This window comes from Oncorhynchus clarkii, chromosome 29 (genome assembly GCF_045791955.1).
Source record: "Oncorhynchus clarkii lewisi isolate Uvic-CL-2024 chromosome 29, UVic_Ocla_1.0, whole genome shotgun sequence".
NCBI lineage: Eukaryota > Metazoa > Chordata > Actinopteri > Salmoniformes > Salmonidae > Oncorhynchus > Oncorhynchus clarkii.
In genome coordinates, this window is record NC_092175.1 from 23808435 (window position 1) to 23823351 (window position 14917).

Sequence of the window (14917 nt, forward strand, 5' to 3'; positions counted from 1 at the left end):
ACTCATTCGTTTTCAGGTACCGGTATTGTATGATATAAAATGTCCTTACTAAACATGAATTCATGCTAATAAAGCATACGTTACAATGTATTAAATCAATGGAAACATTTATTCGTTTTATGGTTAAACATGAAAAGTATGTATCCATGTATTGTTTCACTGAAACAAAATACAAAATCAAGCAGGGTTCTGGGTATATTAGTCAGCAACTAGGTCAGCATTTCCCAAACTTTTTTTACCTTAGCACTTCACAGCTGATTCAAATAAACAAAGCTTGATGCTGATTTGATCATTTGAATACACTGTGTGTAAGGCAACAAACATGAATATGCACCCATTGGGGTCCCTAGGACTGAGTTTGGGAAACGATGAACTAGGTAATGTGTCAGTCTTAGTCCCAGCTTTGTACCGACAGGTTTGTCTTCAGATCTCACATACTGTGATGCCACTGAGGTTTTGCAGTGTTCTGTTGGTCCACACTCAGGAAGGAGTTAGGCCCGAACCAAGTCCAAGCACAGAGGTGGGTCCAGTGTAGGTCAGTATCCCTCATCAGCCCAGGTGATCTCGTATTTAGGATAGCGCACCTTCAGTTTCTCTGTGGAAACAGCGTGATTTGCTTTGCCAAAGCCCTGCAAAGAACAAGAAAGCAATTCAAAGGATAACTTGGCTGCTAGGAAATAACGAACCTCAAGAGATGTAATATCAGCCATGCAATATCAGAAAACCCAATCAATAGACGCACGAGTTCCACTGAAAGAACAACGCTATTCTGCATTCTCTTACCATGGAGTAGCCATAGACGTGGATCTTCTTTGACTGGCAGTCGTGCTTAATCCTTCCTCCTCCAATACATTCACAGTCCAGGTGCCCTCCTTTCTCAAGCTCCTCTGCTACCTTGTCATAGATATCCGCTGCAGGGACAAAAACACAAAATCATTCATGTACTCAAGGTTTCAGAACCAATCTCTTTGAAATACTCAAAATACACAATATTTCAAAAGCACTGATGTGCAGAATAACCCAGTGAATGTCTGTTGTTTTTTGTATGAGGAATGTACACTATATCTACAAAAGTACACCCCTTCAAATGAGTGAATTTGGCTATTTCGGCCACACCCGTTGCTGACAGGTGTATAAAATTGAGCACAGAGCCATGCAATCTCCAGAGGAAAACATTGGAAGTAGAATGGCCTTACTGAAGAGCTCAGTGACATTCAATGTGGCGCCGTCATAGAATGCCAGCTTACCAACAAGTAATGTTGTCACATTTCTGCCCTGCTAGAGCTGCCCCAGTCAACTGGAAGTTATGTTATTGTGGAAGTGGAAACGTCTAGGCGCAAAAACGGCTCATTAGTCAAAAATAAAAATAGTAAAGTATAGTACAGATACCAAAAATAACTAAGTAGTACTTCAAAGTATTTTTACACCACTGCCAAGGAGAGTGGAGGCAATTATGCATTGTTGTCTCTACCTTCTTGCCCTTTGTGTTGTTGTCTGTGCCCAATAATGTTTGTACCATGTTGTGTTGCTACCATGCTGCGTTGTCATGTGTTGCTGCCTTAGGTCTCTCTTTATGTAGTGGTGTGTTGTCTCTCGTCGTGATGTGTTTTGTCATTACACACACACACACACACACACACACACACACACACACACACACACACACACACACACACACACACACACACACACACACACACACAGTTGAAGTCGGAAGCTTACATACACCTTTGCCAAATACATTTAAACTCAGTTATTCACAATTCCTGACAATTCCTAACTGTCTTAGGTCAGTTAGGATCACCACTTTATTTTAAGAATGTGAAATGTCAGAATAATAGTAGAGAGAATGATTTATTTCAGCCATCACAATCCCAGTGGGTCAGAAGTTTACATACACTCAATTAGTATTGGTTAGCATTGCCTTTAAAATTGTTTAACTTGGGTCAAACGTGTCAGGTAGCCTTCCACAAGCTTCCTAAAACAAGTTGGGTGAATTTTGACCCATTCCTCCTGACAGAGATGGTGTAACTGAGTCAGGTTCGTAGGCCTCCTTGCTTGCACACGCTTTATCAGTTCTGCCCACAAATTTTCTATAGGATTGAGGTCAGGGCTTTGTGATGGCCACTCCAATACCTTGACATTGTTGTCCTTAAGCCATTTTGGAAGTATGCTTGGGGTCATTGTTCATTTGGAAGACCCATTTATGACCAAGCTTGAACTTGACTGATGTCTTGAGATGTTGCTTCAATATATCCACATCATTTTCCGTCCTTATGATACCATCTATTTTGTGAAGTGCACCCGTCCCTCCTGTAGCAAAGCATCCCCACAACATGATGCTGCCACCCCCGTGCTTCACGGTTAGGAGGGTGTTCTTTTGACTTGCAAGCCTCCCCCTTTTTCCTCCAAACATAACGATGGTCATTATGGCCAAACAGTTCTATTATTGTTTCATCTGACCAGAGGACATTTCTCCAAAAAGTACAATCTTTGTCCCCATGTGCAGTTGCAAACCATAGTCTGGCTTTTTTCTGGTGGTTTTGGAGCAGTGGCATCTTCCTTTCTGAGTGGCCTTTCAGGTTATGTTGATATAGGACTCGTTTTACTGTGGATATAGATACTTTTGTACCTGTCTCTTCCAGCATTATCACAAGGACCTTTGCTGTTGTTCTGGGATTGATTTGCACTTTTCGCACCAAAGTACGTTCATGTCTAGGAGACAGAACGGGTCTCCTTCCTGAGCGGTATGACGGCTGCATGGTCCCATGGTGTTTATACTTGCATACTATTGTTTGTACAGATGAACGTGGTACCTTCAGGCATTTGGAAATTGCTGACCAAAGATGAACCAGACTTGTGAAGGTCTACAATTCTTTTTCTGAGGTCTTGGCTGATTTCTTTGATTTTCCCATGATGTCAAGCAAAGAGGAACTGAGTTTAAAGGTAGGCCTTGAAATACATCCACACCTCCAATTGACTCAAATGATGGCTTTAGAAGCTTCTGATATGCTAATTGACATGACATAATTTTCTGGAATTTTCCAAGCTGTTTTTGGCAGTCAACTTAGCATATGTAAACTTCTGACCGAGTGGAATTGTGATACAGTGAATTATTAGTGAAATAATCTGTCTGTAAACAATTGTTGGAAAAATTACTTGTGTCATGCACAAAGTAGATGTCCTAACCGACTTACCAAAATCATAGTTTGTTAACAAGAAATTTGTGGAGTGGTTGAAAAACGAGTTTTAATGACTCCAACCGAAGTCTAGGTAAACTTCCGACTTAAACTGTATACACACACACACACACACACACACACACACACACACACACACACACACACACACACACACACACACACACACACACACACACACACACACACACACACACACACACACACACACACACGACAAAACACCACTACATGAAGAGAGACCTAAGACAACAATATAGCAAGGTAGGGCTGGACTGACTGACCTCTGACATTTTCAGTGACATAAGCCCCACCTACTGGCTCGCAAGCGTCACTGCCGGCACAGTACGAGTAGATCAGTGACATATGCATGAATTATACTAAAAGTGAAATACAAAAAGCATCCTCATTCTTGGTCCTCTTACCATGATATTCGGCCCAGGCATATCCACGTACAATATCTAGGCTCGAATCGTCGCCGTCTTCTTTACTGTGTACTCGAATGAGAACGTATTTGAACACACCCGTCGGGTCGATTTCTGCCTCTGGAATGTTCGCCATTAGGGAAGCAGCCTTCGTTTGAGTACACATTTTTCCTTAAAATACTTCCACGAAATGCAACGTACTTAGCTAGTTCGCACAGCTGATAATGATTGAATTTGAAATAGTAGACAATTCTTCCTGCGATGATCAATGTGGAAAGAAAGATCCGTAGCACACTTCCGGAAATACAGAAAGATGCTATTATGGTACTTGTAGTTTTAGTCAGTTGTAGTCAATATACAAACACTTCTCATGTACAAAACAAAACAGTTTATTTTTTGTTATCAAAATACAAAATTAATATAAATCACGAACAAATGGCACTTAAATGTTGGGTAAATGTGTTGTGAGAGTGATGTTGAACATTAATTATAGCCTACATTGCGTGCTGTACAGAAAACCCCCTATTTGTTAAAGCGAAGATATTTAAAATGTATTGACAGCCTGGGAGGACTCACTTTTTTATCTCTGTGTAAAGAGAGACAATATAATTAATACTTTATCCAACATTATATCTACACACTCCAGGATAGTAACACCAGCATAAGGGACTCCCTTATGATGATTAGCTGGCAATGTCACTGCTTCCTTTCTTCTTCCCGCGGCAGGCTTGCAGGGAGACGTACATCAGGGCGGTGGTGAGGAGTAGGGCGAAGAGGAAGAGCAGGGCCGCCCAGGCTCCAGGTTTCAGAGCCTTCCTCAGGCCTACGCTCTCCCCCGGCAGCAGACTGCTCAAACTGAGCATGTAGCCCAGGGCCCAGCCCACAGAGGTATCCCCTGCCTAGTGACATTTCAAAAAAACACCTCAGGTTAGCCTGGGTACACTCAGAGCATTCTGATAGGCACTTGATGCACTAGGGGTTAAAGCTGAAATGGAGAGGCTGTAGCCTAAAAATAAGTAAATTACAAACACTAACAAGACTTTGTGTAATGTCAATGATAATGCTGGTATCTGGAGTAAAATAAGGAGATCGAGAAATAAATCATATTCACATCAAGCAAGCTTACCTTTTTCTGGAAAGAAATGCGGGGGAATGAGATCTCGTCAAAGCCATAGCCTCTCGTGAAGAGCACCTTGGTGAAGACAGAAGCAGCACAGAAGTCCTGCAGACGAGGCTCCTGGTCTGGGGCCAGCACCAACATCTGAAACAGGATACAAAAATGTGTACTGCATAGCCATGAAATCCATCCAGAAATCCATGAAAACACATGCAAACACTGACAGGGTCTCTCACATGCATGCAGGCTCTCTCCCCTTCACACACAAATGTTCTCTCTCTCACACACACACACACACACACACACACAAAGAGAGGGCTGCTGACCTCATTGATGCTCATGTTACAGACAGCACGGGCTGCCTCTTCCAGTTGGGCAGGGGTGGCAACAAGAATTCCTGTAGTAGTCTGTAGGAACTGGTGAATGTAGAAGAAGGCTGAGAACGCCTGATGGACAAATGGAGCGAAAGAGAGAAAAAAAGGATGAGTTATGATTAGGGTCGGCGCTGTAGTTAGGGTTAGGTTTGTGTTTTGAGGGTTGGGTTTAAGGTTAGGGTTGAACCACAATGTGGACATGAAACTAGGTTTAGGGTTGTAGTTGAGGATAGGGTTAGGGTTGATTCAACCACTGTATGGGCCCCTCCTAATGCCTCTCACCATGAAGCTGCCACTGACATTGGGCTGGAACACCTTGTCAAAGGAGCACTGGGAGAAGGGGCAGCTGTGGAAGGAGAAGATCTCAGTCATGTTGCCCAGGCAGTGATCATAGTCGCCACTGCCCTCCACAGATAGGGCTGCCTGGGGATTGTAGCCAGAGCTGGGTGTCAGGCCCACCGTGCAGGGAGAGTCAAACAATGTCCCCACCTTCATGGTGACGTTGTAGCCTGCAGGGAAGCACGGGTGGGACATTTTCCCTGTGTGACCCTGACCCTGAGAGAGAGAGAGAGAGAGAGAGAGAGAGAGAGAGAGAGACAGAGAGAGAGAGACAGAGAGAGAGAGACAGAGAGAGAGAGACAGAGAGAGAGAGACAGATAGAGACAGAGAGAGAGAGAGAGAGAGAGAGAGACGACAGAGAGAGAGAGAGAGAGAGACAGAGAGAGAGACACACAGAGAGAGAGAGAGACGACAGAGAGAGAGAGACAGACAGAGAGAGAGAGACGACAGAGAGAGAGAGACAGACAGAGAGAGAGAGACGACAGAGAGAGAGACGACAGAGAGAGAGAGATACAGAGAGAGAGAGAGACGACAGAGAGAGACAGAGACAGAGAGAGAGAGACAGAGAGAGAGAATTTATTACAGTAACTTGACACTTTCCTATAACAAGTAGAGACCAAGCTACAGTCATAAATGGAGTACTATGGTACTGAGGACCAATATCTATTGTTGGAATTAATGCCTGGGATGACTTTCAAATACACATGGTTATCTTAATCTGTTATAGATACAACACATAGAAACAATCTGGGGGTGATATATTAGTGGGTGGGTTTCCAATGATTTATAACAAAGTTTCTAGATTTCTTGTAACGTGACATGACTGGGAAAGACTCCGGGCCCTTGCTGGAGTGCATAAAGGTAAATACACACACGATGGAGACGGAAGGTACAGAGCGTTGCACGGTACTGCAATGTCCTTTTTCGGCTCCTTGTAATACAGTCCGGGATTCGGCGCAATTTTGTACAACCTAAAAACTGAAAAGTGGCTCATTCCTTTTGCAGACATGGGTGCAGTGTTGTCGCTTGGTTCCTTGATCTGATATATAGACTATATTAACCAAAATCCGTCTAGACCTTCATTATCTTCTCTCTCTAGTCAGAATGCGACTATGCCATGGTCAGGACAGAGCGGAGCCAGCTTGAGAAAACGGACCTCAACCCAGGGGTGGGAGATGGAAGTGTACTCCTAATTATCCCATTATCACAACTGACACATCGAGAATATTGAAATACTGCTAGTTTTTTGTCAGCATGCTATTGCAGCCAATTGGATTCCATGAAAATGCGAATCCTAGCATTGGGGCGAGATTGCTCGTTTTTCGGAAGCATGCAGTCATTAAAAACAAGCAGAATTTCAATCTTCTAGATAATTTCACTTATAATTCACTGTATCACAATTCCAGTGGGTCAGAAGTTTTCATACATGAAGTTGACTGTGCCTTTAAACAGCTTGGGAAATTCCAGAAAATTATGTCATGGCTTTAGAAGCTTCTGATAGGCTAATTGACATCATTTGAGTCAATTGGAGGTGTACCTGTGTATGTGTTTCAAGGCCAACCTTCAGGATATACATATGAAATGGGTAAAACAGTATGTAAACATTATTGAAGTGACCAGTGTTCCATGTCTATGTACACAGGGCAGCAGCCTCTAAGGTGCAGGGATGAGTAACCAGGTGGTAGCCAGCTAGTGACTTAGTTCAGGGCAGGGTAATGGGTGGAGGCCGGCTAGGGTTGGCTATTTAACAGTCTGATGGCCTTGAGATAGATGCTGTTTTTCATTCTCTCGGTTCCAACTTTGATGCACCTGTACTGACCTCGCCTTCTGGATGATGGCAGGGTGAACAGGCAGTGAAATGGAGTGAAGCTTACAGTAAGTAGTCTTTAGAGGGTTCTGATGTTGTTGTGGCCAAACAGAGTGTTTCCTACCGTCACCAAGTGAGCCAGTAGGCGTTTGAAGACCTGGTCTCGTCCGTAGCACAGGAAGCTGTGTGTGTACAGGGAGTAGTCATGGCCATACAAACGTAGATTCATCCTGTCCCTCTTGTCCTCCACCTCGTCCTTGGTCACAAAGGTGATCTGGGTGGAAGCCCCACCAAAGTCCAGCGCCCCCACAGTCTGTCTGCCTGGGCTCAGCCAATGGCCCACAAAGCCATACTGCAGCGGGCACATAGGGACATGAGTAATATGAGAGGTGTGTGGGTAGCTTGTCTAGTCAGCTGTGCTGTAATGGTCACTAGAGGTCCTCAGGTAGCCATCTACTCAACCAATTAATCCTAACACAAGAATCAGCCTTAGTGGAAATCGGTCATTTGGTAGCTATAATCAATTTCCTTTCAATCTTCAAAGAATGTCTACAGAAGCTTGAAATGAAACTAACACAGGGTCCTTAAGTTTTTAACTGCTTATGGTTGCATTGAAAGAAAAGCATAAGGCAGGGATCGATTTCCAACCACCATAGAAATGTTTATGCAGGATCTTTATTTACAAACAACTGTATAAATAAACACTTATTTGGGGTGCCATAAATAACTATAGAATGGTGAAAGCTGAGCCATGGTACCTTGATGAAGTTCTCCAAGAGATAGTTGACAGTGACCCAGCCGTACGCTCCCTCCTCCTGGCCACTTAAGATGGCTGCCCCCTGGTAGTTAAAAGGATAGGACTGGATTGTTCGACCCACTTCTTTTAAGACCTGAGCTGACTGGACAGGGCTGGAGATACTGTTGAGAAAGGGAAATGTACCACTTCAGATACTTTAGATGCGCAAAGAGAAGATACAGGCACGAATCAACATGGGGGTATTGAATGAACAACATTACTCAGCTTGACAACAATAACCAGTGACGTAAAGTACTTAAGTAGAAATAGTTTAAAGTACTACTTTTACTTCATTACATTCCTAAAGAAAATAATGTACATTTTCTTTGACACCCAAAAATACTCGTTACATTTGAAATGCTTAGCGGGACAGGAAAATGGTCCAATTCATGCACTTATCAAGAGAATACGTGGTTATCCCTACTGCCTCTGGTGGACTCACCAAACACAAATGCATCGTTTGAAAATTATGTCTGAGTGTTGGAGTGTGCCCCTGGCTAGCCGTAAATTGAAAAACAATTAAATGTTGCCGTCTGCTTTGCTTAATATAAGAAATTTGAAAAGATGTATACTTTAACTTTTGATAGTTAAGTATATTTAGAACCAAATACTTTTAGACTTTTAATTATGCTATATTTTACTCTGTAACTTTCACTTTTACTTGAGTAACTTTGTATGAAGGTGTCTATACTTTAACTCAAGTGTGACAGTTGGGTACTTTTTCCACCACTGACAATAACCTATTAACGAGACACGCACATCTCTCAATCTTGTTGTTGACTCATCTCAGAACCCCAACCTGACTCACATTTTACCCTGCAATAACACAAAGAGAAAGACAAGGCGACAATTCGAAATAGAATCTCTTATTGTGCAACTTTGTGTGTGAATGTATTTTATAGTAACGTTATGTACAGTTGAAGTCAGAAGTTTACATACACTTAGGTTGAAGTCATTCAAACTTATTTTTCAACCACTCCACAAATTTCTTGTTAACAAACTATAGTTTTATAAGTCAGTTAGGACATCTACTTTGTGCATGACACAAGTAATTTTTCTAACAATTGTTTACAGACAGATTATTTCACTAATAATTCACTGTATCACAATTCCACTGGGACACGAAGTTGACTGTGCCTTTAAACAGCATGGAAAATTCCAGAAAATGATGTCATGGCTTTAGAAGCTTCTGATAGGCTAATTGACATAATTTGAGTCAATTGAAGGTGTACCCGTGGTGGATGTGTTTCAAGGCCTACCTTCAAACTCAGTGCCTCTTTGCTTAAAATCATGGGAAAATCGAAAGAAATCAGCCAAGACCACAGAATGAAAATTGTAGACCTCCACAAGTCTGGTTCATCCTTGGGAGCAAATTCCAAATGCCTGAAGGTACCACGTTCATCTCTACAAACAATAGTACACAAGTATAAACACCATGGGACCACACAGCCGTCATTCCGCTCAGGAAGGAGACGCGTTCTGTCTCACAGAGATGTACGTACTTTGGTGCGAAAAGTGCAAATCAATCCCAGAACAACACCAAAGGACCTTGTGAAGATGCTGGAGGAAACAGGTACAAAAGTATCTATATCCACTGTAAAACTTGTCCTATATCGACATAACCTGAAAGGCTACTCAGCAAGGAAGAATCCACTGCTCCAAAACCGCCATTAAAAAAGCCAGACTACGGTTTGCAACTGCACATGGGGAAATGTCCTCTGGTCTGAAGAAACAAATATAGAACTGTTTGGCCATAATGACCATCGTTATGTTTGGAGGAAAAAGGGGGAGGCTTGCAAGTCGAAGAACACCATCCTAACCGTGAAGCACAGGGTGGCAGCATCATGTTGTGGGGATGCTTTGCTGCAGGAGGTGCACATCACAAAATAGATGGTATCATGAGGAAAGAAAATTATGTGGATATATTGAAGCAACATCTCAAGACTTCAGTCAGGAAGTTAAAGCTTGGTGGCAAATTGGTCTTCCAAATGGACAATGACCCCAAGCATACTTACAAAGTTGTGGCAAAATGGCTTAAAGACAACAAAGTCAAGGTATTGGAGTGGCCATCACAAAGCCCTGACCTCAATCCTATAGAACAGCTCTGTCAGGAGGAATAGGCCAAAATTCACCCAAAATATTGTGGGAATCTTGTGGGAGGCTACCCGAAACGTTTGGCAATGCTACCAAATACTAATTGAGTGTATGTAAACGTCTTACCCATTGGGAATGTGATGAAAGAAATAAAAGCTGAAATAAATAATTATCTCTACTATTATTCTGACATTTCACATTCTTACAATAAAGTGGTGATCCTAACGGACCTAAAACAGGGAATTTTTACTAGGATTAAATGTCAGGAATTGTGAAAAACTGAGTTTAAAGTATTTGGCTAAGGTGTATGTAAACTTCTGACTTCAACTGTATGTATGTAAACTTCTGACTTCAACTGTATGTATGTAAACTTCTGACTTCGTCCGTCCGTCTGTCTGTCTCTTTGATGTACAGTACATTCTGTTAACTTTGCTTGTGTTTAAAACCATTGTGTGCAAGAGCATGAGAAATGTATATGTGTACATATCTGCATGGACATGGGTGTCTTAGTGTAACTTTGTGTGTACATAATGTGTGTGTATCAGTGGAGGGGAGGAAGGGGAGGATGACGGAATGGATGTGTTTGATACCATTCCATTCACTCCATTCCAGACATTATTATGAGCCGTCCTCCCCTCAGCTGCCTCTACTGTTGTGTATGCTTCTTTGATCAAAATGTAGGAATATGACATCCCTTGTGTTTTAAACAGGTGTGGTAGTGTTTGCTTAGAGCTCGGCAGATGAAAGGTGGGGGCTTGTTCTTGCCTGTCTGCCTCTGAGTGTGAAATCCTTACCCACTGATTGTATGTAAACAAAGGTACACACACACAAAGATACACAGACACAAATGCTTGTGCACTCACACTCAAACACACACAGATGCATACACAAACTATAACTCACTTGAGCAGCCTCATGCCAGCGGTGGCTCCGAGGTAGACAGGTGTGAGGTGGTGCCTGGCTCTGGGGATGTCCCGAGTGGCCTGGTCCAGACAAGACTGGAGGCTTCTCCCTGCCTCTCGCTGCTGTCCCGCATAGCTAGAGATTCCTCCACCTGCATAGCGGGAACACCCAGACATACTTTATGGCAGAACAAACACCCCTCACCTGGGTGTCCATGCCCTGGTTCATGGAGCAGGATTAAGCCCAGGCAGTGACCCAGGGATCAGGTCATGTATGCCTTCCCCTAACTCAGACCAGATCAAGAGAATTCCCTGCATTCTGTGGGGCATTGAAGCAGGAGGCAGAGCTTTCTGCTCAACACATTACATTGTGAGGGAGAAGTTGGGTAGTCTCACCCCTTGGAATGCTTCTGTTCCAACACACAAAACTCACACACGCACACAAACTACTTTCCAATACAGTTAGCTAGCATAGCTGGAGCCCGACGAATTCCAAGACAGACCAAACTGCCCAGGTGCTACCTTGAGTCTAACACCCTTGAACTCTTTGTTTCTAATACCCTGTGAGGTAGAGGAGGAAGAAGATGTCGAGATTTCAGTGTTTGATCCCATCATGTTATACTGGTCAGAGAATCCCAGGATATTTAAAGGTCTTAACCCATGCGGTTGCTGAAAGACAGTAAAGTACAGTAAGTGAAGCATGTATTGTTTCCTGGCACTAGCGGTACAGGTGATGACAGATGGGAGGAGCTGTTGAGGAGTTGATGTTGCTGCTTCAATCAATCAAATGTATTTATAAATCCTTTTTACATCAGCCGATGTCACAAAGTGCTATACAGAACTCCCTAGCTGCAACCTACTTGCACTGACTTCTCTGATAACTTACTGTGCTTACTATGACTATGACATGTAGTTGTCTGACCTAACGATCTGGATAAGAGCCTCTGCTAAATGACTAAAATGTAAATGTATATGCTGTTTACATGTACTCTAGGAGAGCTGGTGTACTTACAAATACTTCACATGAATTAAAGCAGCCAACTACTGTGATCTATACAAACACGTAACTCTTCTAGGCATGACAGGACTGGAAAACCACACAGTGCACTGAGTCACTGCGGAACTATTGACAGATCCACCGTTGCTAGGCATCTATGTTTTTCTGCTTCTTTATCTCTGGCCTTGTGTGATGAGATACCGTAACCCACACGGCGTGAACACAGCACACAATGGGGACTGTTCTTTGCCAACTGGAGCGCCCAAAAAGTTTTCTTCTTGGGGTTAAGGTTTTGGGTAATACAGTATTTTACAATTATTATTGTTTAAAAAATATATATATATTTTTTTTATTACCTTTATTTAACTAGGCAAGTCAGTTAAGAACAAATTATTATTTTTAATGATGGCTTAGGAACAGTGGGTTAACTGTCTTGTTCAGGGGCAGAATGACAGATTTTTTACCTTGTCAGCTCGGGGATTCAAACTAGCCACCTTTCGGTTACAAGTCCAATGCTCTAACCACTAGGCTACCTGCCACCCCATTTGCCTGCTCTTTGATAAACATTTTGGATGCAAATCTGTACTTTCTGGTACTTCAAATAATTGGTTACTCACTGGTAACACATGGTAATACTACTTGTTTTAAGTCTCAAAAGGAACAAAAGAGTAATAACAATTTAATTACGATTCTACCAAGTAATTTCTATGTAAACATTTGGTAAATAGCAGACAACCACCTGGAAGAATCCTTCCATTGGGATACTGTCTTACCCTTGGGGTGGCATTCAGTGTGCTGAGTGACCACACCCGTGCCATTCTGCTTGTCTGCCGGCCACTTGTAGATGTACATGGCTGTGTGAGAGGAGCCTGCGTCCAGAACTATCCCATACTGGGGAGAGGGTTGGAGAGAAGAGAAGAGAGGGAGATTAGAGACAAATCTTGAGAAAAAAGAGCTGATTCAGAATAATACCCAAGAAAAGACAACCTATTTGGGTATACTCCAAACCATAACAGGTTACAAACGATCAGGTGTTTGAAATCCATCTATGCCAAGACATTTAATATGGATAGAGACATCTGGAAGACATTTAACTAGATTGAAGGCCTGTCCTCTTGCTTTTATGACATCGTGTATACATTTTGGGCAGCAAGAATGTTGCTTGCATGTTTACGTCATGGTAAGATAGATGGAAAGTTGTAGAGGATGTGAAAGAGGATGAGGGAATTAATTAGGAGAAGTAAGAGGCCCTGTCTGGTCTGAGAACAACCCATGATTGCAAATCATGAAGGAACAGTTTAGAGTGTGTACGCTCCAATCGTGATTATGCTATGAATCATAAACTCTAAACATGGTAAATTGTGTGTAAATATTCAAATGAGTAAGGCAACATTAACTTTCTAAGATATTGTCTTCTATTAAAACCCTTGGGCCAACATCCTGCATGAGGCCACTTTGTAATGATGACATTATTACAGCGGAACTTGCTATGACCAAAATATGCTGAACAAAAATATAAATGCAACATGTAAAGTGTTGGTCCCATGTTTCATGAGCTGAAATAAAACATCCCAGAAATGTACGCACAAAAAGCTTATTTCTTATGAGCACAAATTTGTTTACATCCCTGTTAGTGAGCATTTCTCATTTGCCAAGATAATCCATCCACCTGACAGGTGTGGCAAATCAAGAAGCCGATTAAACGGCATGATCATTACAAAGGTGCACCTTGTGCTGGGGACAATAAAAGGCTACTCTAAAATGTGCAGTTTTATCACACAAAACAATGCCACAGTCTCAAGTTTTGAGGGAGTGTGCAATTGGCATGCAGATTGCAAGGAATGACCACCAGAGCTGTTGCCAGAAAATTGAATGTTAATTTCTTTACCACAAGCCACCTCCAACATCATTTTAGAGAATTTGGCAGTACTTCCAACTGGTCTCACAACCGCAGACAACGTGTAACCACGCCAGCCCAGGACTTCTTCACCTGCGGGATCATCTGAGACCAGCCACACGGACAGCTGATGAAACTGAGGAGTGTTTCTGTCTGTAATAAAAAAACTAATTCTGATTGGCAGGTCCTGGATCCCAAGTGGGTGGACCCACCCATGGCTGCGCTCCTGCCGTCATGTGAAATCCATAGATTAATTCATTTATTTAAATTTACTGATTTAACTTGTAACTCAGTAAATTTGTTGAAATTGCGTTTTTATTGCATTTGCGTTTATATTTTTGTTCAGTATAGTTATACATCACGAAACAAATATCATAAACCAGTCAGATGCCAAACAGTCAGGTAATTATACAAGTTTCAACAGCAGTGTCAGAGAAAGAGAGACAGCAATTAAAATATGTAACTATGGGTGTAGGACCCAAGACCAAAGGTAAGGCAGGTGGAAGGGGGTGTTTGGGAATAGCCTACGGCAGTGGTTCCCAAACGTTTTATAATCGTGTACCCCTTCAAACATTCAACCTCCAGCTGCGTACCCCCTCTAGCACCAGGGTCAGCACACTCTCAAATTTTGTTTTTTTGCCATCATTGTAAGCCTGCCACACACAAAACTATACGACACATTTATTAAACATAAGAATGAGTGAGTTTTTGTCACAACCCGGCTCGTGGGAAGTGACAAAGAGCTCTTTTAGGACCAGGGCACAAATAATAATAATCAATAATTTTGTTCTTTATTTAGCCATCTTACATATAAAACCTTATTTGTTCATCAACAATTGTGAATAACTCACCACAGGCTAATGAGAAGGGTGTGCTTGAAAGGATGTACATAGACTCTCTCCAATACAACCCAACATTGCAGAGTTCAGTCTTAAATCATTTCCCACACAGTTTGTGCCTGTATTTAGT

The 14917-nt window shown here is 42.3% G+C and overlaps 2 protein-coding genes across 2 annotated transcripts in view; both read right to left on the bottom strand.

Moving 5' to 3' along the window:
* Positions 1-90: 90 nt before the first annotated feature.
* Positions 91-3943, bottom strand: LOC139388361 (14 kDa phosphohistidine phosphatase-like). The gene is made up of 3 exons (XM_071134979.1): positions 3626-3943; positions 784-911; positions 91-629 (listed from the first exon to the last, which is right to left on the bottom strand). The coding sequence occupies exons 1-3, from the start codon at positions 3789-3791 to the stop codon at positions 537-539; spliced, it is 387 nt and encodes a 128-aa protein (XP_070991080.1). The 5' UTR covers positions 3792-3943; the 3' UTR covers positions 91-536.
* A 50-nt stretch (positions 3944-3993) lies between these two features.
* Positions 3994-14917, bottom strand: part of LOC139388605 (ectonucleoside triphosphate diphosphohydrolase 2-like) — a 34044-nt gene continuing 23120 nt past the window's right edge. Inside the window, exons 2-9 of the mRNA XM_071135364.1 lie at positions 12825-12942; positions 11056-11206; positions 8021-8180; positions 7387-7614; positions 5399-5671; positions 5069-5188; positions 4752-4886; positions 3994-4524 (exon numbers count right to left, since the gene is read on the bottom strand). Of these exons, the coding sequence (XP_070991465.1) occupies positions 4309-4524; positions 4752-4886; positions 5069-5188; positions 5399-5671; positions 7387-7614; positions 8021-8180; positions 11056-11206; positions 12825-12942 (1401 nt within the window). The 3' untranslated portion in view covers positions 3994-4308. The remainder of the gene's footprint in view (positions 4525-4751; positions 4887-5068; positions 5189-5398; positions 5672-7386; positions 7615-8020; positions 8181-11055; positions 11207-12824; positions 12943-14917) is intronic.